Source organism: Rana temporaria, chromosome 3 (genome assembly GCF_905171775.1).
Source record: "Rana temporaria chromosome 3, aRanTem1.1, whole genome shotgun sequence".
NCBI lineage: Eukaryota > Metazoa > Chordata > Amphibia > Anura > Ranidae > Rana > Rana temporaria.
Genome location: NC_053491.1, coordinates 176,314,217 through 176,341,255, shown reverse-complemented (window position 1 = coordinate 176,341,255; position 27,039 = coordinate 176,314,217). Strand labels below are relative to the sequence as shown.

The window sequence follows — 27,039 nt, the reverse complement described above, 5'->3', positions numbered from 1 at the left end:
GGGGGAACTCTGCAGACCCTGACATAAAGGGGAACTCGGATGTAAAGGGCAATACTGCAGAGAGCAGACTCTGATGTAGGTGGAAACTCTAATAAGGGAAACGCAGACCATAATGTTGGGGGGGAAAACTGCAGACTCTGATATAAGGGACAACTTTGTGGGCTGTGATGTAAAGGGAACTCTGTAGTCTGATGCTTTATGTTAATATTGTTAAAATGTATTTTTGTAACTGAATTCTGCAAATAACATTTAACAGTATAATTTCATGAAATCATCCATGAGGGGCGTGTTTAGTAGTGGAATTAGGGGTGGGGAAACTGGTGGCGAGTGACTCTTAAGGCCTGGCAAGTAGCAAAAAATTTGAGCCCTGTGTATATAAATATTTTTATTTTTTTTCTCAAAATTATCCATCTAAAAATTGCAGAGGTGATCAAATACCACGAAAATAAATCTCTATTTGTGGGAAAAAAAAGGACGTAATTTTTATTTGTGTATAGCGTTGCATGGCCGCGCAATTGTCACTTAAAGTAATGCAGTGCCGTATTGCAAAAAATGGCTTGGTCATGAAGGGGGTAAACCTTCTGAAGCTGAAGTAGTTAAGGGTCCTTGTTGCCCCTTAGGGGGTGGTAAGCTTGTTTAGCTTATTGCTCTATTGAAAGCCGGTCTGGTTTGCATGTTATGTGAATTGGATGCAATTCAAAATGCATCCGATTCACATATGTGAACTGAGCCTTAGGAGCATTATACACCCACCTCCCGCCACCAGCGCTTTCCACTCTGTGACAGTGGGTGGGGATCTTCTCCCCACATCCACACTCACTTTAAAAAAAAAAAAAACATGGCTGTGTGGGATCCTGCCCCCACATCTGGTGTCATTTTATTCAGTTTCCTGTGAATGAACGAACTACCGAAGTACCATCATCCACCATGGCAGATGGCTTGTAGTTCCCAGTGGGCTGTCAAAGCCGCTAGTGTGCGATCTTGTTCATTTATTCTTCCTGCCCTTCAGTAATGGTCTGCCCATGCGGGAGGTACAGGCAGTCAGCTGATTAAGAGTCTGAAGGAAGGATCCTTGCTGATCGCGGGTGCAATGCTTTGCAGGCTGCAGTGTAAAAAAAAAAAAAAATGCACATTTTTGTACCTGTAAAAATATGTGCGTTTTTGGTGTTGTGGAAAGGTGAACTTTATTGTTTAAACTTGAAAACCATTTTGCATTGTAATTTACTGGGATATACAGTTCATTGTGTTTTTTTTTTTTATTCATATTGAATTAGTTGCATTGGGTCACCGTGCCTTGCAGACATCATTGCTATCGGCACCGATTTTGTTGAATAAGCCTGATAAATTTTGCTTACTCTTTTTGTCTTTCAGTTAAACAGCTGGGGGAATGCAAAGAAATTTAAATATACTTTGTACCCTATATCTTTTCCACCGGAAAATGCAGCAGAATGGAGAAAACTCTTTAAGCCCTGTGCATCACAAAGACTGTTCCTGCCGGTAATCTCCAGTTTATTTCTGTATCCAGAATTCAGTTAAAGGAAGCCGCAAAATATGAAACAAAGTGTGGGTTAATCCTCAGATCACCAGAACACGTTTTCCCATTGGAAGATTTTCACACCTCCTGTTTAGTGACTATAAAATATCAGTTCCTATTACTTGATAATGGTCACCAAGATAGAGACGTTGACTATACCCCGTGGAACATACAGCAATATAAACCTCCCCCTTCCCCACTCATCCAAAACTGAAAAAACTTAATTCAGACTATAGATGTACAAATACAGTATATGAGCTGGGCGATGCTTTCAGGGAGTTGGTGTTTGTTTCCAAAAAATTGAATAGATTGCTTGCTTGTGCAGCCCTAAAACAGCAGAAGTGAGTTAAAGTAGAACTGTAGGAAAAAAGTATTTTTCATCATGTTGGATAGAGAATAGGAGGGTTATAACCTCTGTCAGTTTTTTTTCCGCCATCTGTGTCCCATTGCGGAAATTTTCCTTCACTTTCTGTCCCATAGCCAAACAGGAAGTGAGAGGAAATCCCTCCAAATTGAGGGGTGTCCTTGGGGACCCCCTGCTTCGCTGAAACTAGTGTCCAAAATGTCCCCTCCTATTACTTTTCTGGGGACAACCCAAAATCTGGGATTTTCTTTTACTTTCTATGATCATTTTAAAGCGGAGCTCCACCCTCCACTCCCGCTCATCTGAACCCTCCCCCCTCCGGTGTCACTTTTGACACCTTTCAGGGGGAGGGGGGTGCAGATACCTGTCTAAAGACAGGTATTTGCACCCATTTCCGGCCACACAGTCTGCGAGTAGACTGCGGCAGGACATCAAAATACCCACCCCCCTCGTGTTCTGGGAAACACATAGCTCCCAGAACACAGCGGGAACCAGTCAGCATGGCCCAGCGCGACTCGCGCATGCCCAGTAGGGAACCGGGCAGTGAAGCAGGAGCGCTTCACTTCCTGGTTCCCTCACCAAGGATGGCGGTGGGCGCAGCAGAGTGACGAGCGATCGCTCGTCCTCTTCCGCGGACGGCGCTGGACTCCAGGACAGGTAAGTGTGCTGATATTAAAAGTCGGCAGCTGCAGTATTTGTAGCTGCTGGCTTTTAATATTTTTTTTTGAGGGGACATCCTCTTTAAACAGGACAAATAGAGAGGGTGAATCTCCTTTACGGGGGGCACAGACTACGATACAAACTGACAAACATCCCAGGATTACATGGAGTTGGCCGTTCAGGTCCGCCGACAAAACTGACAGGTGGACTTAAAACAGGGGTTGACAAATTTGTTCGGAATCTAGGAGCCAGCTAAAAAAGTTAAGAGCCAGAAAACGCACCCTGTCCCGACGAGCTTGCGCTCAGAAGCGAACACATACGTGAGCAGCGCCCGCATATGTAAACGGTGTTCAAACGCAATTTTGAAGCGTGACATGTTGGGTATGAATTTACTCGGCGTAACATTATCTTTCATAATATTAAAAAAAATGGGGATAACTTTACTGTTGTCTTATTTTTTAATTAAAAAAAGTGTAATTTTTTCCCAAAAAAGTGCGCTTGTAAGATCGCTGCGCAAATACGGCGTGACAAAGTATTGCAACGATCGCCATTTTATTCTCTAGGGTGTTAGGATAAAAAATATATATAATGTTTGGGGGTTCTAATTAGAGGGAAGAAGATGGCAGTGAAAATAGTGAAAAATGACATTAGAATTGCTGTTTAACTTGTAATACCAACGGCCACCACCAGATGGCGCCATCTCACATCTGGTGGTAATAACTTGTAATACCAACGGCTCACCACCAGATGGCACCAGCTCACAAAAAAAAAACCCTATTTCTAGTCGCCATGGCGACCTGGCGCCCGGGATTTGTCGATCCCTGACTTAAAAGGTCCGACCATGTGAAAGGGGCCTAATACTAACTATTTGTGTATCAAATGGTTTTGAGAACAGTTATTTTGGAAAAAAAAAACATTCAAACTGTATAAAAGTTTAAATTTGTAAGGTAATTGATGACCTGTATCTTTTGGGATTTGCCCAGTTTTGATTTAGTTCTCCTTAGCTGACCATACACAGTGCCTTCACATTTTGTCATGTTGCACCCAAAACATAAATGTATTTTATTGGGATTTTATGTGATAGACCAACAGAAAGTGGCACATAATTGTGAAGTGGAAGGAAAATGATAAGTGGTTTTCATTTTTTTTTTTTTTTACAAATATGTGAAAAGTATGGCGTGCATTTGTATTCAGCCCCCTTTACTCTGATACACCGAACTAAAATCTAGGGGAACCAACTGCCTTCAGAAGTCACCTAATTAGTAAATAATTGTAAATTTAATCTCAGTATAAATACAGCTGTTCTGTGAAGCCCTCGTTTTTTTTTAGAGAACAGCATCATGAAGACCAAGGAACACATCAGACAGGTCAGGGATAAAGTTGCTGAGAAGTTTAACCACACGACTATCTACGTCGATAGAATGGCATGGCTGGGCACATGGACGTGTGTATATACGTCCTCTTTAACCACTTGCCGCCCGCCAATGACAGATTGACGGCGGCAAAGTGGTTGTAGAATCCTGACCGGACGTCATATGACGTCCTCAGGATTCTGAGCCGCTGCGCGCCCCCGGGGGCGCGCATCACGGCGATCGTTGTTGCGGGGTGTCAGTCTGACACCCCGCAACACCGATCTCGGTAAAGAGTCTCTCACGGAGACTCTTTACCACGTGATCAGCCGTGTCGAATCACGGCTGATCACGATGTAAACAGGAAGAGCTGTTGACGGCTCTTCCTCACTCGCGTCTGACAGACGCGAGTAGAGGAGAGCCGAACGGCTGCTCTCCTGACAGGGGGGGTTCGCGCTGATTGATTATCAGCGCAGCCCCCCCTCGGATCGCCACATGGACCACCAGGGAAGCCCACCCTGGACCACCAGGGTAGGGCAGATCAAAAAAAAAAAAGCATTAAAAAAAAAAATGATGCCAATCAGTGCCCACAAATGGGCACTGACTGGCAACATGGGTTAATCAGTGCCTCCCCAGTGTCCATCAGTGCCACCCTACAGTGTCCATCAGTGCCACCCCACAGTGCCCATCCATGCCCAGTGCCCACCTATGAGTGCCCATCTGTGCCACCCATAAGTAGCCATCAGTGCCACCCATAAGTGCCGCCCATGAGTGCCCATCTGTGCCGCCTATGAGTGCCCATCTGTGCCGCCTGTGTGTGCCCATCAGTGCCGCCTGTGTGTGCCCATCAGTGCCGCCTGTGTGTGCCCATCAGTGCCGCCTGTGTGTGCCCATCAGTGCCGCCTGTGTGTGCCCATCAGTGCCGCCTGTGTGTGCCCATCAGTGCCGCCTGTGTGTGCCCATCAGTGCCGCCTGTGTGTGCCCATCAGTGCCGCCTATGTGTGCCCATCAGTGCCGCCTATGTGTGCCCATCAGTGCCGCATACAAGCGCCGCCAATCAGTGCCACCTCATCTGTGCCCGTCAGTACTACCTCATTGATGTCCATCAGTGCCATCTCATCGGTGCCCATCAGTGCCGCCATATCAGTGCCCGTAATTGAAAGAGAAAACCTATTTATTTACAAAAAATTTAACAGAAAAAAATAAAAACGTATTTTTTGTCAATTTTCAGTCTTTTTTTAGTTGTTGCGCAAGAAAAAAAAATCGCAGAGGTGATCAAATACCACCAAAAGAAAGCTCTATTTGTGGGGAAAAAAGGACGCCAATTTTGTTTGGGTACAGTGTTGTATGACCGCGCAATTGCCATTCAAAGTGCGACAGTGCTGAAAGCTGAAAATTGGCTTGGGCGGGAAGGTGTATACGTGCCCTGTATGGAAGTGGTTAAGAGCCCCAGTCCGAAGCTCCGTGACCACATCCCGATCGCCGCCGGTGTCCCGCGATCGGGTCACAGGACCTGAAAAACAGGGCGGTGTGTGTGTAAACAAACCTTCCCCGTTCTTCTCTTTCAGTGCCAGTGAATGTCTGTTCCCTGATATAGGGAACGACCATCAGTGACCTCACACATCCAGCCCCGCCCCCCTACAGTAAGAAACACACATGAGGTCACACTTAACTCCTACAGCACCCCCTAGTGGTTAACCCCTTCACTGCCATTGCCATTTTCACGGTAATCTTTTTTTTTTTTTTTTTTTTTTTCCAATTGCATTTCTCGCACGATTCTCCCATCATTGATCAGAAAATCTTTTGTTTTTCAAAAAATTTCCAACATGTCGGATTTCTCAACAAATTTTTTTTCCCCACGAAAATCGGCTGTTGCTGCAGCCCACTAACGGTGCGAAATTCGTACGAAAATTCTTTGATACGATTTTCGAAAGAAAATTCTTTCAAAATCGAACCGTGTATGGCCGCCTTAAGTGGGACAGAGACCGCAACACAATACCCTTGATACTTTTTGCCCATCCCTATTGTAGGGAAAAAATGTAGGTTGTACTTACTTTATTTTGTAGTTATTAGTCAATAATGTAATACTTTAAGTACTATGATGCAGAATTGCCTAAGAAAAGTTTTTTTCTTTCTTTTTTTTTTCTATTTTATTTGGTTTCTCTCTCTTGGATAACTCTTTTCGTTGTAGTTTTAAAACATTTCTGTTAACAGTGCTTCTTTTGCATTGCAGTTATTACTGAAGGATGTGGATTCGTTATTGTATGTTGACACAGACATACTGTTCTTGCGTCCTATGGATGATATTTGGTCTTTCTTGAATGAATTTAATTCAACACAGATTGCTGCTATGGCTCCTGAACATGAAGAGCCCCGCATAGGATGGTATAACCGCTTTGCTCGGCATCCTTATTATGGAAAGACTGGCATTAACTCTGGAGTTATGTTAATGAACATGACTCGTATTCGAATGAAACTCTTTAAGGCAAGTATATATGCGGTTTCTGACATTTCTCCCAAACTGAAATAAGTAATCCTGTTCCAAGTTTCATTAAAGCAAAAAAAAAACTTTTCTTTCCATTACTGGAACTTGCTGAAAAGGTAACTTGCATAGAAAACCGCTTTGAAGCTCGGGAATTGTAAAATATGAGACGTTGGGTGTATACTAGAGGTCGACCGATATATCGGTTGGCCGATATATCGGCCGATATTTGGCGTTTTTAAATTAATCGGCATCGGCCGATTTGTGCTTTAAAAAAGCCGATTGATAAGTTCAGCACCGCGACTTGCAAAAAGCTTCTGCAATACAAGTCAATGCAAGTGCTTCCCGTAGAAGACCTTCTCTCTCTCTCTCTCTCCTGGGCAGCCTGCCAAGTTTTAGAAAAGATATACAATGTTGCTACTTATCAATTAACTGAACTCTGTGTAGGAGAATTCTCAGTTTAACCATTTAAAGGCTAAATCTTTTTTTACATTTGTTGCTTACAAGTAAAAATCCTGTATTTTCTGCTAGAAAATTACTTGGAACCCCCAAACATTATATATTTTTTTTTTAGCAGAGACCCTAGGAAATAAAATAGCGATTGATGCAATATTTAATGTTACACGGTATTTGCGCAGCGGTCTTTCAAACACATTTTTTGGGGAAAAAATATACTTTAACAAATAAAAAAAAAAAACTAAACAGTAAAGTTAGCCCATATTTATTTATTTTTTCGACCAAAAGTTTTCATTACCTGTTTTTGTGTAATATATATATATATTACACAAAAACAGGTAATGAAAACTTTTGGTTGAAAAAAAATAAATATGGGCTAACTTTACTGTTTAGCCCAAAAGCGCCTGAAAAATCGGCTTAACATATCGGCCCAAAAAAATCGGCATCATAAATCGGCTATCGGCCGCCGTGATTTCTAAATATCGGCATCGGTATCGGCCAGAGAAAAACCCATATCGGTCTACCTCTAGTGTATACAAGGTGTATAGGAATTTTTATATACGTTGGTGTTCTATGAATAACAACAAAAAATCAGATTTCTATCAGAATCCAGACAGTAAGAATGGCACACACAAGTCTTCCTGTCTGTTTACAGTTCTTGAATCTGTTTTATTGGTAAATGCCCATTAAAAATGGTAGATCTTTTATTTATTTTTTCTTGCTTGGACAATTGCTATTTACAAGCAGTCCATTGAGTGATTGATAGAATTTTCCATCAGAAAACCGCTTTTGTCAAAGTTTTGGGCATGTAACATCTATTCTGGATTGTAGGTGAATGTATTTTCCTGTCAGTATTGAACAACTGCATAGACTTGTTTTGGGATGAATCTCTTTTCCTTCCACCCAGAAAGGTGAAATTTATTTGTGTGGTGTTTTTTCCGTGTTCCTACTGTGTTTTGTATAGAAAAATCAAGTGTACATAAAGCCAAAACTTTTTTTGATTTTTATTATGGCATTTTCCAAAACTCCTGTCTATTTGCTGTCTGTGTGCTCACTGGGGAAATTCATATTTCCAACACATGCTTCAGGTCACACACTCGACCTAATTTTCAGACAAAATCTGAAAATAAGCATTTTAGAAAATGAACCATTGCCATGGACAGACCACCATGCAATTAATTTCATAATCTCCAAAATTCCCCCAGTGATAAAAGCACCCAAGCCGGTGACAATACACTGGGCTAGATCTCAGAAGAAGCTCCATTCGGAACTCTTCAAATCTACCTTGGGAAACAGAATCAAAACAATCCATCCACATCAAACAGCCGCAGATACACTGGATGCCATAAACGCAGCCCTGCTACAGTCAGCCGATTTAGTAGCACCGAAACGCAAAGCCTGCATCCGAAAAAGAAAGTCCGGCTGGTTCAACAACCAGCTGTCGCTTCTGAAGCAAGAGCGCAGAAGGGCGGAAGCCGCCTGGAAAAGAAGTCCTGCAGAGGATAACCTCATCATCTACAAGGCAATAACAACATGATATCATAAAGAAATCTTCAAAGCCAAGAAACATCATTTTTCTATGGCGATTAACAGCGCCCTAAACCGCCCCCGCGAACTCTTCAAGATGGTCACCCAGACCATGAACCCAGGATGTCTTGAAGTCCCCAACTCAGACACCCAAGAGTTCTGCAATGAACTATCGGATTTCTTCATCAACAAAATTGAAAGAATCCGGGAAAGCATCATGCAAAACAATACCCCCCTCAACCCCACCGTCAATCAACCACAAAACACCCACAGAAACGCTCTACAATCAACAAAGTTCACTCTGGAACCGATCTCCATCGATACCACAAAAAATATCATTGGTGCTTTGCGGAACAGCACATCGCCCAATGATATCATCCCCACCAAACTGCTGAAGGAATGTGCCGACATCCTGGCACCACCCATCACACAGCTTATAAACCAGTCATTTAAGGAAGGCACAGTGCCATCCCTGTTGAAAGAGGGCACAATCCAGCCCATCTTGAAAAAACCTAACCTGGATCCCAAGGACCCAACTCACCGCCGTCCCATAACAGGCCTAAATGTTCTCTCCAAGATAATGGAGAAAGTAGTGGTACAACAGCTGCAACAGCATCTAGATACCCACAATCTACTGGATCCATTACAATCAGGCTTCCGTCCCGGACACGGGACAGAAACGGCCTTACTCAAAATATGGGACGATGCCCTCGAGGCCGCAGACGAAGGAGAATCTTGTCTCCTGGTTCTGCTGGACCTAAGCGCAGCCTTTGACACGGTAGACCACAAACTGTTACTGATGCGACTAGCCAAGGTAGCAGAAGTCGCAGAAGGTGATTTACCATGGTTTTCTTCCTTTCTTGAAAACCGATCACAAACAGTTAAATTGGGTTGTTTCACGTCGGAAAAGCGCACGGTGTCATGTGGAGTCCCCCAAGGATCCCCCCTGTCACCGGTGCTTTTCAACATCTATCTTCGCCCTCTCTTTGATATTATCAGTAGCCAAGAACTACTCTATCACTCTTATGCAGACGATACGCAACTGTATTTTCGCATCTGCAACAAAAAGGATCATCATCTCAGTTTAGAGAAATGTCTCTCTTTGATAGAAAACTGGATGACTAAGAGTTATCTTAAACTCAACAGTTCAAAAACAGAACTCCTTATGTTTCACGCCAGCCGAAAGAGTCAACTGGCAACAACCTGGACACCCCCGCCCATTCTGGGCCAAATCATCACCCCTAGCTCCAAAGTCAAAAGTCTCGGGGTCATCTTCGACACCTTCATGACAATGGACGCACAAATAGGGTCAGTAGTCAGCGGAGCGCACCATCTGTTGCGCCTACTACGCAGACTTATTCAATTTATCCCCAAAGAAGACGTAGCAGTCGTGGTGGGAACAATCGTGAATTCCAGACTGGACTATGCTAACGCCCTGTACCTCGGACTCCCAAAGTACCAAATCTCCCGTCTGCAAGTCGTTCAGAATACGGCCGCCAGACTGGTGACTGGGAAAAAAAAATGGGAATCAATCTCACCTTCGTTGAGAACCCTTCACTGGCTGCCAGTAAAAGACAGAATTGCATTTAAAGCACTCTGCCTGACACATAAGTGCATCCATGGGAAGGCTCCGCAATATCTTTGCGACAAGATAGAACCTCACAATTCGAATCGCGTTCTGCGATCCACCGACCAAAATCTGGTCAGGGTACCAAAAACCAAATACAAGTCCAAAGGAGAAAGAAGGTTTGCTTTTCAGGGTCCTAGACTATGGAACGCTTTACCAACCAGCATTCGGTTGGAGGAAAACCACCTGACTTTCAGAAGACGAATCAAAACTCTGCTCTTTTGATGTCATGAGACACGAACAACTAGCGCCCAGAAGCGATTCAGTTCGCATGCGCCGCGCTTTATAAGTTTTTTTCATTCATTCATTCATTCATTCATATTTGCCATTGACCCTGACCACAATATCTGGTCCCATTGGAAATACTTCTATGAGGACACATGTTCTGGTTACTGTCTAGGGGAATTTACCCTCACGTTGGAAAATTTATTCCTCTCACTTCCTGTTGTTTTTTTGGGACAGGAAGTGAAAGGAAATCTCCCAACTGGACACAGCAAAAAATGAACACGGACAGGTCAGCTCTTCTGTCCGTTCCACTGTGGCATGTATTTTTGATTTAATTTTTTGAATAAAGGCAAAAACTTTTTGGAGTGCGGCTGTCCAGAACTTCTTCCTGTTTTATTGCTATATGCATTGCTAACACCTGGGCTTCTAGAAATTCTAGAGCACTTCATGCCTCCCTCTGCTGACCAGCTATATGGAGATGCTGATTTCATTTTCCAGCAAGACTTGGCACCTGCCCACACTGCCAAAAGTACCAATACCTGGTTTAATGATCATGGTATCGCTGTGTTTGATTGGTCAGCAAGCTTGCCTGACCTAAACCCCATAGAGAATCTGTAGGGTATTGTCAAGAGGAAGATGAGACACCAGACACAATAATGCAGACGAGCTGAAAGCCGCTTTTACTAACAAGGAATCCGCTAAAAGCAGCCCAAAGGCGAATAGAACTTCCCCTTCAGAGTGCTGTCGTACGTGTTGTACGTCACCGCGCTTTGTTCATAATTTTTTTAAAACAATGGTGTGTGGGCAACATCGTTTTTAATGATGAAGTTGGAAAAACGTTGTTTTTTGAACATGCTGAAAAATGTCGTATTTTTTCATGCCGAAAAACGACCGTGTGTACACGGCATCACTCTGTCCGAGGAACGATCCGAACCAGGCACCCCTACTGATGCTTGATGTTACATTTGAAGGAATTCTCACATGCTGTGCTTTGCGCTTGACTGCAGGTTGCCATTGCAGTCAGCACAATTCTTCATAAATGCAGCACATTTAAAATGCACGGATGCACCTTAATTTAGGTGTTTCATTGAAAGTAAGCTTTATGTTTTGTTAAAGGCACTGATTTTATTCACCTTGCAAGTTGTAAGAACTAATGAAATATTCAACTGTGTAGTTCATAGAAATGTCCAGAAGGTGGTGCTGTAAGAACATATCATGATTCATGTTCTTGCTGCCATTGCAAACACTGCATGTTTCATTTTTACTGGCATTGTAATGATGTAAGGTTGGTAGATGGAGGGGTAATTTTAATGCTTGATGAACATTAGCTGTAAGTGAACACATTGCTATGTACGAATATAGTCCAGCATTTTTATTTAACTGCATTCAATTAATATAGTGATACCTTTTGGAGTGCTTAGGCACACTGGTCTGGTTCACAGAAGCGCTTGTAGCTTAATATAAATTTTCTATTGCTATGCACGGAGCCTAAATGTGCAGATATCTGTTTCATTGGGATAACATTCAGCTCTTGCTTGACACGGCAATGAGAAAGGTGTGTATTTTCCCCATCATTCAGTAGTCGCAGAAAAGCGCATTGTGGTTTTGGTTTTGCTGATCAGTAAAGCTGGTTCAGCCTTTTCAGGAGGTGGCACAGTTTAGACTTCACTTCTGTAGGAAACTGTGATGTGCTTCGCGATATAGTTTAATATATATTGACGTGTTGTAAACGATGTCTAATACAAAAATAAATCTTTATACAGATGTCTTTTCATTTTTGTTTTACAGAATGACATGACAACCGTTCGTCTGCATTGGGGAGAAATCCTGATGCCATTGCTGAAAAAGTACAAGTTAAATATAACTTGGGGGGATCAGGATCTGCTCAATATTATCTTCTCTCACAACCCAGGTACTTTTTTAGATTTTTCTCAAATACATTTTTACATTTGTATTTCCGGTTTAAATCGAATGCATTCTTATTACTTAGCTCTTAATGTAAACAGACAGATCTCTGTTCTGTCAGGGGTGAGGAGACACAGCTATTTTTCATATCAAGTATAAACAGCGATAGATCTCCTCCTTCAGGCAGTCCCACCCCCCCACAGTTATAATCTCTCCCTAGAACCCACATTTAACCCCTTTGGTGCCCCCTAGTGTTAACCCCTTCCCTGCCAGTGACATTTATACAGTAATCTGTGGCTATTTTTAGCTCTGATCGCTGTATAAATGTCTGGTCCCAAAAATGTTCGATGCAATGTCACAGTCCCAATAAAAGTCGCAGATCGCCGCCATTACAAGAAAAAAAATAAAAATGCTATAAATATATGCCCTATTTTGGAGACACTATAACTTTTGCGCAAACCAATCAATATGCGCTTATTGCAATTTTTATTAACAAAAATATGTAGAAGAATACAAATCGGCCTAAACTGAGGAAGAAATATTAGTTTTTTTTTTTATATTTTTGGGGGGATATTTATTATGGCAAAAAGTAAAAAATATAGTTTTTTTTCAAAATTGACGCTCTTTTTTTGTTTACAGTGCAAAAATTCAAAACCGCAGATGTGATCAAATACCACCAAAAAAAGCTCTATTTGTGGGAAAAAAAGGACATCAATTTTGTTTGGGTACAATGTCGCATGACCGCGCAATTGTCAGTTAACCTCATGACAACCGAGGATGTCCCTGGGACGTCCTCAAATTTGTGCAGTGATATCTGAATGATGCCTGCATCTACAGGCATCATTCAGATATCACCCGCCAATTCTCTGCACGATAAGAAGGATCAAAGCGGCAGTTCCGCCGCTTGATTGTTCTTATAGGCAGCGGGAGGGGACGTCCACCCCCCCCTCCCGCCGCCATCCGGTGCTTCTTCGGGCTCTCCCGTGCGATCGGGGGCCCGGAGGGTGAATCGATCGGCGCTGGCTGGGAAGCATAGAGATGACTGGTGACCAGATGGTCACCAGTCATCTTTATGACCGTCGGAGGCCCGGGCGCGACTTTATGACGTCACGCCCGTTACCCGGAAGTAAACAAAGCCGCAATCGCGGCTGTCGGCCTGAGATTAGTGATTTTTTTTTCACGATCTCATGCTTGTAAGCCTGGAGGAGAGATGTGGGGTCTTATTGACCCCACATCTCTCTATAAAGAAGACCTGTCACACTGATTCCTATTACAAGGGATATATTACAAGGGATATTTACATTCCTTGTAATAGGAAAAAAAGTGATCCACATTTTTTTTTTTTTTAAGTGTAAAAATAAAAAAAAATAAGTAAAAATGTTTTTTTTTAAACGCCCCTGTCCCCAAGAGCTTGCGCACAGAAGCGAACACGCATGCAAGTTTCGCCCACATATGTAAACGCCGTTCAAACCCCACATGTGAGGTATCGTCGCGTACATTAGAGCGTGTGCAACAATTCTAGCACTAGACCTCCTCTGAAACTCGAAAATAGTAACCTGTAAAAAATGTTAAAGCGTCGCCTGTGGAGATTTTTAAGTACCGAAGTTTGGCGCCATTCCATGAGTGTGCACAATGTTAAAGCATGACATGTTGGGTATCTATTTCCTCGGCGTAACATCATCTTTCACATTATACCAAAAAATTGGGCTAACTTTTTGTTATTTTTTTATTAATGAAACCGTTTTTTCCCCCAAAAAAGGCGTTTGAAAAATTATTGTGCAAATACTGTGTGAGAAAAAAAAGTTGGAATGACCTCCATTTTATTCCCTAGGGTGTCTACTAAACAAAATATATAATGTTTGGGGGTTCTGATTCATTTTCTAGCAAAAAAAATTTGATTTTTACATGAAGGAGAGAAGTGCCAAAATAGGCCCGGTTGTAAAGTGGTTAAAGCGACACACCGTATTGCAAAAAATGGTCTGGTCACTAAGGGGGCAAATCCTTCTGGGGCTGAAGTAGTTAAGGGTGTCCACACTTGTGCAACCATATTATTTTCGTTTATTTTTACTTCCCTCCACCTAAAATATTTCAGTTTGTTGTTCAATTGAGCTGTACAGTTTATAGGTCGCATTAAAGTTGGAAAAAGTTCTAAAATTATTCATCTCGGTCTTGGCTTTCTGTGATGTAAAAAAAAAATAACGTTTTAACAGCTGTGTGTACTTTTTATATCCACTGCAAGTTATATTTTTGGTAGGGGAAAGAGACCGCCGCTCCAGATGAGTGCACTTTGGTGGCGAGTCTGAACTCAGAGAGATCCAATGGGTGCAGGCAATGCACGAAGCATAAATGGAAGCAAAAAGGTATGGACAGCCGCACTCCGATAAATTTAAAAAACAATAAAAGACTTTAATCCAGTAAAAAAAACACTGCACAAACAGAGAAACCGCAAACGGTGGGACAGTTATATTATCCCACCGTTTGCTGTTTCTCTGTTTGTGCAGTGTTTTTTTACTGATTTAAAGGCTTTTATTGTTTTTTACATTTATCGGAGTGCGGCTGTCCATACCTTTTTGCTTTCAAGTTATATTTTTGGTAGCAATAGTATATTCTTTACGTTGGCAAAATATTAAATATGACTTTCATTTATTCTTCTGCCTATTACATTGTTGTGCCGTTGCTTAATGAAGCATTGCATCCATGTGTCTCATTCTCTAATGATCAGCTTGTTCAGTAGCTTCGCACCAATTCTGCTTTCAGCTTGTTTTTGTTTTTAATTCAGAAAGCCTTTTCGTCTTCCCGTGCCAGTGGAATTATCGTCCTGATCACTGCATCTATGGAAGTAATTGTAAAGAAGCTGAAGATGGTATTTTTATTTTACATGGGAACAGAGGAGTATACCATGATGATAAACAGCCAGCCTTTAGAGCTGTGTATGAAGCACTACGTAATGTAAGACACAATATCAAATCATCTTTTACCTGCATTAAACAAGCTTCATTTTATTTCTGTAGAAAACCTATGCGTCTTTTTCCCTTTTTTTCTCTTTCTTCCTATTCTTCTCATGAACATTGTTTCTTAATGTTTATTTAGTGTCTCTTGACACCGCACTGACCTTCAACCTTTGTGAGTGTCTTGGCGGGATCGCAGTCACCCACAATTTTTGATCTTTTTCCAGGCTGATTACCCCAAGACATAACCATATTTGTAGAATATTTGTGTTTGTCTTGGGATGTTGATTTTAAATGTACTTAAAGTGGTTTTTAAGCCACTATAATCTTTTCATGCCATCCCCTCTGTTATAGATCAACATGTTTCCCAGTGTCTGATCTATATGTATACATATCCATATCTACGGATTATACCTTATATCAGAGTGTCTCTACTGCGCTCACGTGACTCTATGGCTCTCTCCTCTCCCCCGCTGATAACTACAACGGGCCAGTTCAAGCACTCCTGCTGAGTGCTTTTTAAAGAGCAGGAGCTGGGACACATATTGTTCTATAACAGAGGGGATGGCGTGAATAGATTATAGTTTTTAAAGCAGCAGGAGGGGAAGGGACAGACACTGTCACGAGCAGACAGGCAGTGAGGGAAGGGGGAGAAAGGGACAGAGCAGGGCTGCAGATGACGGAGGCATGTAAACTGAGCACAGTGTCAGGGCTCAGCAGCCCTGATAAACCGTGGTCAGTTTACAGGGGGAGGGCAGAAACTGGCAGGATCAGCCAGGTTTTTTTTTAGATGATGCAGAGGGGGCCAAATTACACAGCACAAGCATTGTGCTGTGTAACATGCTTTTAAGGGAGCAGATCTATTTATTTTTTTATAAGCGTAACAAAAACTTTAACTATTTGTGCTGATAATGTCAAGTTGTACTCATAATTTCAATGTGAATTTTTAAATTACACTTGAAATCTTTAATAGACTTATTCAACCTAAAAGCCTACACATACATGCACATAGTCAAGCAACAGACAAACCCATTAACACATGACAAGTTGACAGTCTTCTTTTTAAAAGGCACAATGTAAAGGGAAAAAATATGTGCGCTACCCAAAAACAAAGATATGTGTAACAAAGAATGAACCCTGAATGGGAGTGAATCAGCTACACAGGAATCTGACACAACTCAGACAATTGGATGATAATGTAGCGCTACGTGTGAGCCAAAAAGCAATGGCTGTATACACCTAATGGGGTGTGACTATATATTATGACACAAAGGATGTAATGGCAAAAATTGCACCACAACAAAATGTGAAATTAAAATCAATAAAGTGAACAATATAAACAACAATGTAATGTAGTGTCCATAAATAATAAAACGATGAAGATGTCATGAGATGGTGATGAACTTCCCAACAGAAATCTTCAACAACTAGGTGGAATACATATGCGTTTACCACAACTGTTGGACCCAAATGTCTGTGGGACATTCCAAGCTCGATCGATCCACTGTCATATGACATTTGGGTCCAACAGTTGCAGTAAGCGCATATGTATTCCACCTCATATTTGAAGATTTCTGTTGGGAAGTTCCTCATCATCTCATGACATCTTCATCGTTTTATTGTTTATGGTCACTGCATTACATTGTTGTTTATATTCACTTTATTGATTTTAATTTCACATTTTGTTGTGGTGCAATTTTTGCCATTACATCCTTTGTGTCACAATATATGGTCACACCCCATTAGGTACACCTAATTGCTTTTTGGCTCACATGTAGCGCTACATTACCATCCACATTCTTGTTAAAAGAACCATTGGTGTGATGTTTGAAGAATTTGCTAAAAGTTAAAACTTTTGCCTATGGCAACTAAACCAGCTTCTAAGCTGGTTGCTTAATTACCATTCGTGATGATGGCGCAACCTCCCATGTTGTCTACATCGCAGACTGTAAAAATATAGTGAATATAGTGGCGAGTGCTACCTGTTCCTACATACTAACAACTCAGACTTAAATGGGACATTAATGTATTGCGGGAGCAATGTCCTCTTCAAGTCTATTGGACATTAGCGGATAGTCGCCAACAGTCCAGTACTAGCTTTTTGCTTGGTGGGATGAGGACAATGCAGGAATCCAAAACCATGGTCAAAGGAGGGGATGGGGGACGGGAATGGGGATAACCAGTCGATTAAGGGGGCTACATCTGCATAGCAGTTTCTGTGCCAGGGGCGGCCACCAACAACAATCAGTAGATTCTTGGCCGTTTTAAATGCTGCTTGCATGCACTGGGGGTTATTTACCAAAGTCAAATCCACTTTGCACTAAAAGTGCAATTTCAAGTGCAGTCGCTGCAGATCTGAAGTGGACATGCAAGGGAAAAAAAAAAACAAGCATTTTTGCTTGCACATGATTGGATGATAAAATCAGCAGAGCTTCCCCTCAGATCTAAAGTGATCTACAGCGACTGCACTTACAAGTGCGCTTGTAGTGCAGAGTTTATTTCCCTTTAGTAAATCAACCCCATTGTGTGAACAGCTGCAGCTGTCAGATTTTTAACCTGTACACATCTGCAACTGGCACTGCCACTGTTGGCATATAACCGTTTGTGGTGACCCTATACACAGCCAGTTTGCATACTGGGTCAGCGTTTCTTTAGCGTTTTGGCCACACACAAACGGGGCACAGCTAGTCGGCAAGTTTGTATGTGGCCAAAGCACTGAGTGTTGCTGCGTCTAGGGAAGTGGATGCTGCTCTAAATGTGGCAAACTATCCACAGATAAACAGTTATGTGAATGTAGCCCAAGGTTACCTGCACATGAACGTAATTGGGCACAAAATATGCCTGGTGTATAAAAACACATCTTCCCGTGGCTGGGGAGCCACATATGGGGCACACTGCCTGCCTAAAAATAATTCTCTGTACACCCCTGATGCTTCTGTTCGTCAGCATTTAACCACGCATATGCATACAACTTTATTTATGAAAAGATGAGGTACACTCATGCATGGGTAATTGCCAATGCAAAGAAACATTGGTGTTTACACGAATAAAGGGGCATACAGCCATTCACTTCTTTGACTGTCTGTACACCCAAATTGTGGCTCCCTAGCTATGAGAAAACAATGTGTCTTTATGCTAGGCATAGTTCAGGCCTAACTACATTGTGTGCATGAGGCCTTCAGGAGAACCCATGAGTACAGAAATATGGGAGCTTACCATTACTGATTTTATTTTTCTGTCTTCACCACCTAGTGACATGAAACAATAATGCATAATAGAGGTTTAGGCACTTCAGAGTTGCACTTATGAAAGATTTATTCCCGCTTTTTGTTCAGCTTTACTTAGTTTGAGTTGGGTGAAAGGTTCCCTGAGATATTACAGTTGTTGCCCTATAAACTCTCTGAACCCTTTCTGATAAGTCTGTCGGCTCTTGCAATAACAGGATAAAATACATTTATTTTGAAGCTGAAGTTTATCCAAAAGATAATTTTGCTCCTATAGCGGCAGTCACATTACTTGCCTATAATGTCCCACGTCAGCTATAGGAGCAAAATAATTTTTGACTAAACTTCAGCTTTAACTACAGGGCCCTGTTATGTGACGCTGTTAGGGGGAAACCACAGTGCCCATTCACAAATCTTTACCACAAACGCTTTTTTTGTTATGTCACTTTTTTCAGTCATGGCACTCATTGAAAATATTTTCAGTCTCGAGGCACTCCAGCCTAAAAAAGCAGTTCCGCTAGCTTAGAAAAGCAGTTGTGTTCGTACAGAGTATAGGGTTCAGGGGGTGTAAGAGTCAGGAGTAAGGCCTTGTACACAAGTGTACGGAGGACCATATTCTGTGCATCTCCATGCAGGCAGTTCCATTAATGTCAATTATGTTAACCTTATCCATGCAGCCAATTTGTCACCTGTGTGGGAGTGTGTCCTCAAAATGGCACTGTCTGCATTCGGGGACTCACAGCAGCACCCACACAGATGTCAAGTCAGGAGCAGTAGTTGCATCCATGCAGCCGATGCATCCCGACTGCCTGCACAGGGGTGCTTAAGTACTCCCGTGAGAATAAGGCCCAACAGCAACGTATAATAATGCATACACACATTCATACATGCATAAACTCATGAACACGCACACATGTACATTCACATACACACATAAACTCGCATTCATATGTACACACACACTCAGCCTTTTCAAAAACCGCAGTTTTCTGTACCTGGCTGATGCAGACACCTTCTGTGCTAGGCTGCCTTTACTCTCAAATTCACATTTGGCACCTGCACTGCCAGGCAAAATTGTTTACAACAGTACTGGTAGGAGAAGGGGGACAATTCAGGATTCAGAAAGCAGACTCCCCACATCCATGGCGCTGCCCATTATTGCCCTTATCGAGGTCATAATCTGCCTTTCAGCATTTCTCTGCCTTCACAGCCTTTCTCAACCAGGAATGCCGCAACACCCCTGATTTAATATGAAGCTATGATCACCTAGTAAGTCTGACTCCCAGCTTCTGTTTAACGCTGCTCTACTGTATGACAAGAGTTACATTTCTTTATACCATATAAATGGTTCAGTCTAGGAATTTAGCATCTGCACCAACTGGATCAAGGAAATTCTCGCATTGCAGTTGACCCACAGATGCCGTCTCCTTGGGATTATGCCCGTGTATCTGTTCCCATCTGTCTCTAGATGTATATAAACACCAGTTCCTATGTACTAAGACTCTCCAGAGAGAATGTCTTTGTCGTTTCATGTAGGTTTGCAGTTTGGGGAATATCGTCATAGCTTAGCCTGGTTATTTGCCAACTTTCCCAGAGGTTATTACATCAAATATATGCATGGTTTCAGCCAAGCAGATCTAATTTTCTTTCTTTCAGGCTACAAATAAGCCTTCTAATAAACAATTTATTACTTGTAAACCCACGGAAGAGCTGTAAAATGTGCTGGCACTCATTGTAATATAAGAGACTGACTTGTATATAACCTTCAAAAATCAATACTATATTTTACTGGCTGTCATGTGGATGTAAAAATGAGAGAGCGGACTTTTGGGGATGTAAGATTGCTCTGAACTCACTCAGATTGATCCCATAAAATCCTTTTTTTTCCCAATTGTTCTTTTATATATAGATCTGTCCTTCTCATGTCATTCTTCTAGCTAGACAGTTTGATACCATTTGCAGAGAATTTTTTGATATATATTTTAAACAAGTGCTGCGTTGAAATCACATGTGAATAACACAATGTAAATTATGCTATAAAGTGAAAATAATAATAACCAACAAAAGTCCCAAAACTCTTTATAAAAAATAGTCTCCACTTGGGGGTCACCCGAGTGTACCCCCAAATCTGAGTCAATGCAGTAAATGCCATCACCGTAAAGGTATCTGTCGCCGCAGGTATGCTTACCACAAGGTATGGACCCAAATATACTATGGCAATAAGTCGGCAGAGCTGGAGTGACTTTAAATCACATGGAGTAGAATTCATCTGTGCATTTCCTATGGATACATCCAAGTCCTCTAGAAGACCCTGGCATGGGTGCACCCCGCTTTCACATATCAGTCTCCTATTTGGAAACGCATCGAGCATCTGCACATATTGTAAAACCATAGCTTAAATTCTCATTGAAATGTATAGAACACTCTCACAAAGTTGAAAGAGGCAGCACTGTTAACAATCATAAATGTAGTCTCAGAAATCCAATTTCTTTTTTTGTTTCCGTGCACATGATTTGCTATTTTTACACATTCACTAACCTAAGGGAAGTTCACTTGTCTGTCTTCAGTTAATCAACCCCTTGGTGTAATGGTTACCACAATCACATAACACATAGGTTGCCCAAATGTTTGCATATAGAACAAAGCAAGTAAAATGCATTGCTTTAATAAAACCAAGGAGAAAACTACATCTAAAGAATAAATGAAAAAATATATATATTTTTTTTTTACTCCTATTGTTCAGTCATGAATGAAAATGCTTTCATCACAAACAGCTCTGCTCTGAGACGGGAGGCAGCGTGCTAATCTATTTTTTGCAATCTTCCCCTTCTTGAAGAACTTTTGGAAGTTATCCGGCTGATAACAGAGCTAAGGTGCAGGACAAAGCTATGGGACATGCTTTGGAGAGAGATAATAAAACACTGCATATATATGTGCCCAGCTCAAATTTCATGAATGGGTTTGCATCTACTTTAACCATTTCCAGCCCAAGGATGTCATATGACGTCATTGAATTTGAGTGAGGATATCTGAATTATGCCTGCAGTTCCAGGCCTCATTCAGATATCGTCTTTTTCCGCCAACGATTCTCTGCACTATAAGAACAATCATAGCGGTAGTTCAGCTGCTTGATCATTCCTGCAGGCGGTGGAAGGGGACATTTCCCCCCCTTCCACTGCCCTCCAGTGCTTCTACCGGCTCACCTGTGCGATCGTTGAGCCAGAGAATGAATCGTCCGACGGCAGAAGTTGAACATTGAGATTTCTGGTCACCGGATGGTACCCAGTCATCTCTATGACCCTGGAGTTATCGCGTCACGTCTGCGCCAGTGGAAGTAAACAATGCTGGGGACGTGTCTGGAAAGGCCAAGACAGTTTATTTTTTTGATCTTGGTCTTTCCAGCATGAAGAAGAGATCGGGGGTCTTGTAGACAAAACGAGCAGTTAAGCCAAGCAGTGCGTGCACAGCCACACTGCATGACTGGCTAACTGTAAACATTACTTTCATGTCAAATACCAGAGTTATGGCCTGGTATCATTTTTTACAGCAGCAGGCTTTCAGATAAGTGGTCCCAGCGGTGGGTCCGCTGTGAGATCACTTTTATAGCCCTGCAGGAGAGGTAGACCAACCCCCCCGCCCTGCTGCTTCCAGAATCCATCCGGTGCAGCCGATCGTCGGGCAGGAAGCCGAGTGAGGGCAAGATAGCAGCCCCCACTCGGCTCTATTCCCTTGGAGCACCGGAGTGACGTCACATCCACCTCCCAGCCTTAAAGGGATGGGGTTTTTTCCCTCTTTAAAACAAAATGTCTTTTATTTGTGTGTGTGTATATATAATATGTGAATGACCGAGATACGCCGATTCACGAACGCACTTGCGTCGCAGTAATCTACGTCGTTTACGTAAGGCATACGTCCGGCGTAAAGTTATTCCACATATAGGAGGCGCATCCCATGCAAACCTGGGACGTTGTATTTTACGTTGTTTACGTAGTACTACGTGAATAGGGCTGGGCATAGGTTACGTTCAGTGATTCGACGTATCTTAGGCGTTCGTTCCGACGTGATTCTGAGCATGCGCACTGGGAAGCGTCCACGGGATGGCGCACGCGCCGTTCGTTTGGCCATTCATTTGCATGGGGTCGCTCTTCATTTACATGTATCACGCCCACCTTCCACCTACTTTGAATTAGGCGGGCTTACACCGACGAATTTATGTTACGCCGGCGCTACGTAGGGAGCGAGTGCTTTGTGAATACTGTTCTTGCCTCTCTATTACGCCGGCGTAGCGCATACGAGATGCGCTACGCCGGCATAAAGATGCGCCCAGGTATGAGAATCCGGGCCATTGTATTTATTGGCGTATAACACTCTCACTTTTTTACCCTGAAAATAGAGGGTAAACTGTGACTGCGTGTTATACACAGGGGGCTGTGGAATACGGTGTGTGTGTGTGTGTGTGTGTGTGTGTATATATATATATATATATATATATTAGTGCTGTCGTTATTAACGGCGTTAACACAAACCCATGTTAACGCCGTCAATTTTTTTAGCGCGCGATTAACGTTCGGGGGTTATACCGGGATGATGCCTGCAGCCGCAGGCATCATCCCGGTACCGTTGTTTAGAGCGGGCGATCGGCTATCCAAACATAACAACCGATGCGGCTAAAAGCCGCTCGGTTGTTATGCCGGAGGAGCGGGAGGGGACATCCCCCCCCCTCCCGCCGCCTTTCGCCGCTCTGACCGGGCCTCCCGTCCCACCGGGAGACCCGATCCTCCATCCGCCGCGTTCTGTGTTCAGGCGGAGACTGACAATAAGCCGTAAACGGCTTTGATTCAGTCTCCGCATTGAAACCACGGAAGCGGCATCATGACGTCACTTCCGGGTTTCTCGGCTGCCAATGGCGCCAGATTTAAAAAAGTACACAGTATTCAGAATCGCCGTTTTCGGCGATCTGAATACTTTGTAGTGCAAATTAGGGCTCGGAGGTCTTTTAGACCCCGATCCCTCCATAAACAGTACCTGTCACCACCTATTGCTGTCACAAGGGATGTTTACATTCCTTGTGACAGCAATAAAAGTGATCAAAATGTAAAAAAATAAAAAAACACAATTTAATATTATAAAAAAAAAAAAAATAAGAAAACAAAAAAAAAAATGTTTTAAAGGGTGAACCTCCTTAATCGCGCGATTAATCGTGAGTTAACTATGACATTAATGCGATTAATCGCTTGACAGCACTAATATATATATATATATATATATATATATATATATATATATATATATATATATACACACATACACACACACACACACACACACACACACACACACACACACACACACACTAATTCTAGAGCTAGGCGTTCCTCTGTAACTCTAAACAGGTAACCTGTAAAAACATTTTTTACATGTCTCTGCTTAAAACAAAATATATATTAAATATAATAATTGGGGGTTCTAAGTAATTTTCTAGCAAAAAATACAGATTTTTCTCGATCGATACCCTCTATCGGGCCAATTATCCCCCACTTTTCTGTCGACTTCGGGAGGATCTTCAACGATGGTCAGATTATCCCTTGTCCTGGTTTGGTAGAATCAGTTCTATTAAGATGACTTTTTTACCTAAGTTACTTTATTATTTTAGGACTACCGATTGCGGTTCCCAGGGGAGATATACAGCGATTGCATTTAGATGCTCTCCATTTTTTATTTGGAACAATAAGAAACCGCAAATGAATAAATTGACACTGTATGTCTGGAGTCTGGTGGGCTTGGCCTCCCCAATCTGCAAGCTTATTATCAAGCGGCTCAAATAACCCAGCTTTCTTAACGGCCAAAAGAATATGCACCCCTCTGGGTCTCTATTGAGGCCCTCTTGTGCCACCCCTTCGCCATAGGTTCTCTAATGTGGCTCCCTAGCCGTCTCCACCCTCCTATCTTGTGCCCTACCCTGTCCCATTCACTAGCGGTCTGGGACAGAGTACGACATCATAAGCCTCTGTCCTCCCCACATACTCCATTAGCTCCCATATTCTTTAATCCTGAATTCTCTCCCGGAATGACTCCAATGCTATTCCTGTGGTGGCTAAACAAAGGGCTTCCTTAGGATAGGAGACTATCTTATTGGGGATCAACCTCACTCGTGGCAATATCTTAAAGACACATTTCAGATGCCCTCCGGCTAACTATTTTGATATAATCAGATTATTATTTTTTTATACGATCTAAACTTAACCGGTTGGTTGGACCCCTTGTTCTCTTTTCAATTGAAGGGCCTTTTACGGGGAAGGATATCTACAATCTAAAATAAAACTTGACTGCTGACGTGTTTCGCACGGAAACTAGTGCTTAGCGATGACTAAGCTGGGTTTTATTTTATTTTGCTGTGACTTGTAGTGCTGTCCTTTTAATAAAGGCTACAATTTGTTCAGAGTGCGGCTGTCCAGAGACAATTTTTGTTCCTGTTGTGGCCAGATGGGTACAATGTTTCATGTTTGGTGGCAGTGCCCCGTGGTCACTAGATTTTGGATTTGTATATTTAATCTAATATACTCTCTAACGGGGGTTGATATACGGAGATCCCCGGAATCGGCGCTTTTTCACAAGTTACCCGATCAGGTCCCCAAAAAATCGACAAAACTAATCATATATGTTTTTGGCAGCTAGAATAACTATTGCTAAATACTGGAAGCAGTTGGTGGTTCCCCTTGATTACGTGAAGAACAACCTTAATTACCTGTGTCCTTCGCAATCCTACTAAGAAATTCAATATAACATGGGATCCATGGATACGTTGTCTATCTACACCTTAAAGCGCTTCTGGCTGACCCTCTTCTTTTCTCTTTTCTTCTCTCTTTTTTTTCTCTTTACTTTAAAAAAATAAATAAAATTATTAATGTTGATTTGGTTGTTGCTGCTAACTATAAGATGCTCTGACAGAACTTGTATCTCTATGCTGACATATTAGTAGAAATGTACGCAGGGGTTCCCTTTTCCCTCCCCCTCTCTACCCTTCCCAATTCCACACACCCCCCCCCCTTTTTTTTCCTCCTCTGCTCTTTATAACTTGCATCTTTCTCCCTGTGCAAGTCATTCCTAATGCTATACGTTAATGTAGCTTGATGGGACAACTTATAACCGGTCCCAAATCAATCAGGGATGTATTTTTATTTTTATTTTTTGACTATACAGTGAATGATTTAAAGCGGGAGTTCACCCATAAATGCTGTTTTTGCTCTTTTACCCTTAGACGTATGCTCATTTAGTCTAGGGGAATCGGCTAGTTGTTTTAAAATCCGAGCATTACTTACCGTTGTAGCGGGCGATCTTCTCCGCCACTTCCGGGTATGGGTCTTCGGGAGTGGGCGTTCCTTCTTGATTGACAGTCTTCCGACAGGCTTCTGAAAGGCTTCCGACGGTCGCATCCATCGCGTCACGAGTAGCCGAAAGAAGCCGAACGTGGGTGCGGCTCTAAACTGCGCCTGCGCACCGACGTTCGGCTACTTTCAGAAAATCGTGACGCGATGGATGCGACCGTCGGAAGCCTTTCGGAAGCCTACCGGAAGACTGTCAATCAAGAAGGAACGCCCAGTCCCGCAGCCCATACCCGGAAGTGGCGGAGAAGATCGCCCGCTACAACGGTAAGTAATGCTCGGATTTTAAAACAACTAGCCGATTCCCCAATGTGCACTAATTTATGTAGGATATTGAAATTTTGCAGGAATTTTTTAAGTAGACCTTACACATTATCTTGCTTCAGATAGACACCAGCTCCTGTTTAGGCATGCCAGCATAGAATGATATTATAAAAAAATGATTATACTGAGAGGGAATTCTTGTCGGGAGGTTGCTTTCTAGTCCTCTTGACCAATACTGCATCTGATAAGAGAATACAAAATGCTCAAGGTGGATTCATACTGTATATCTATAGCCGTGTTACAGAATGCTATTGGGTAATGCAAATATGATCCTATGTTCGTTTTTTTTTTTTATTTGATTCACGATTGTATTTTATTTTTTTTTCTCCCCATAGTTTTCCTTTGGAGATGACCTCATCCGCTCTTTATTATATCCTTTAGAACTGGAATTGCAGAAAACTGTGCACACATACTGTGGAAAGATATACAAACTGTTCACCAGACAGCTGACAAATAGCATTGACGACTTTTATGCGCAGAGATCAAATGCAAGGTGATGCTTTTGGCAGAGCTCTATTATGTGTGGACTAAATGGAATTGCACAAAGAACAGAACGGCAGCAATCATACGCTTCTGTTCAGAGGAAGCACTACATGCTGTGTACACCGTTACTGGAAACCATTGTGTTGGGCCATCAAAATGAACAAAAGCTTTCAACATATCCTTGTGCGTTCTCATAATCTAGTACAGATAGCGGGATATGTTGTACATTTAAGTGTAAATAATTTTTACTATTTCCTGTAGCTTGTATTCAAGCCAAATAAAAGATAATGATGGTGTTTGTGGGAACGGAAAGAATATTAGAACATTCTACTTGTATCAGAACTGCAGCTGTTTATTTTACTGCTGTACAGCAACAAGGTGTGCATTTTTCTACTATTACACGGTTAGCCAGACCTATCCACAGGGACCACTAATGTTTGTGTTCCATCTCTTCTCAGGATCAGAAGGGTGATGGTTTTACACACTAAACAGGTTTCTGCGTCTCCGCTATGTGTAGCATGGGATTGCACAGAAGGCAGGATTACACCT

General features: G+C 42.3%; 1 protein-coding gene across 2 annotated transcripts in view; it reads left to right on the top strand.

Annotated features, from left to right (window-relative positions):
- The window catches only part of GXYLT1 (glucoside xylosyltransferase 1), a 69,392-nt gene extending 42,606 nt beyond the window's left edge, over positions 1-26,786 (top strand). For both annotated transcript variants that reach the window (XM_040343869.1, XM_040343870.1), the window contains 5 exons: positions 1,372-1,497; positions 6,141-6,392; positions 12,013-12,136; positions 14,909-15,078; positions 26,343-26,786. In XM_040343869.1, coding sequence (XP_040199803.1) covers positions 1,372-1,497; positions 6,141-6,392; positions 12,013-12,136; positions 14,909-15,078; positions 26,343-26,504 — 834 coding nt within the window. In that variant the 3' untranslated portion in view covers positions 26,505-26,786. The remainder of the gene's footprint in view (positions 1-1,371; positions 1,498-6,140; positions 6,393-12,012; positions 12,137-14,908; positions 15,079-26,342) is intronic.
- The last annotated feature ends 253 nt before the right edge of the window (positions 26,787-27,039 follow it).